Source organism: Octodon degus, unplaced genomic scaffold (assembly GCF_000260255.1).
Source record: "Octodon degus isolate 3935 unplaced genomic scaffold, OctDeg1.0 scaffold00042, whole genome shotgun sequence".
NCBI classification, from domain to species: Eukaryota; Metazoa; Chordata; class Mammalia; order Rodentia; family Octodontidae; genus Octodon; species Octodon degus.
Window position 1 is genome coordinate 614,856 of NW_004524618.1, and position 599 is coordinate 615,454.

The 599-nt window shown below is 73.8% G+C and overlaps 1 protein-coding gene across 1 annotated transcript in view; it reads left to right on the forward strand.

Moving 5' to 3' along the window:
- Window positions 1-212: 212 nt before the first annotated feature.
- Slf2 (SMC5-SMC6 complex localization factor 2) overlaps window positions 213-599 on the forward strand; it is a 44,362-nt gene continuing 43,975 nt past the window's right edge. The window contains 1 exon segment of the mRNA XM_023715612.1: window positions 213-537. Coding sequence (XP_023571380.1) covers window positions 398-537 — 140 coding nt within the window. The 5' untranslated portion in view covers window positions 213-397.

Consider the following 599-nt stretch of genomic DNA (forward strand, 5'->3'; position numbering starts at 1 on the left):
CCCCGCCGGGCCCCAGCAGCCCCGCCCCGCGAGCCAGCCGCGGCGGGCGCCCTCCGCACACGTGATGGGGCGGGGCGGGCGGTTTCCCCCTCCCCTCCCCCTTCGAGAAGCCCGCCTCCCGGGAGAGGCTGCCGCGTCCTGTGGCCCTACCACCAGAATGATCCCGGCCCTGGCCAATCAGGATGCGACTGCTCCAGTAGCCCCGCCCCCGCCGGTCCTCGCGTCCCTTCCCGCTCACTCCGGAGCCACTTCCGAAGAGCGAGAGCCGCCATGAAGAGAGAAGAGGGTGCCGCCCACCTCTGCTCCGACTGCGTCCCCGGCTACGAGCGGCACGACGGCAACCACGCACCCCAGCTCTCCAACCACAGCTCATGCCGCCGTCGCCAGCGGCGCCGACATGACAAGGCGCTGCATGCCCGCTAGGCCAGGTTTCCCCTCGTCCCCAGCCCCGGGCTCGTCGCCCCCGCGCTGTCATCTGAGGCCCGATAGTACCGCCCCTGCCGCAGCGGGAAAGACAGCCAAGAGTCCTGGGGACAGGTACCGTGCGGAGGGCGAGGAAGGGGCCGGGCCGCGGCGGGGCCGGGCCGCGGGGGCAGGGC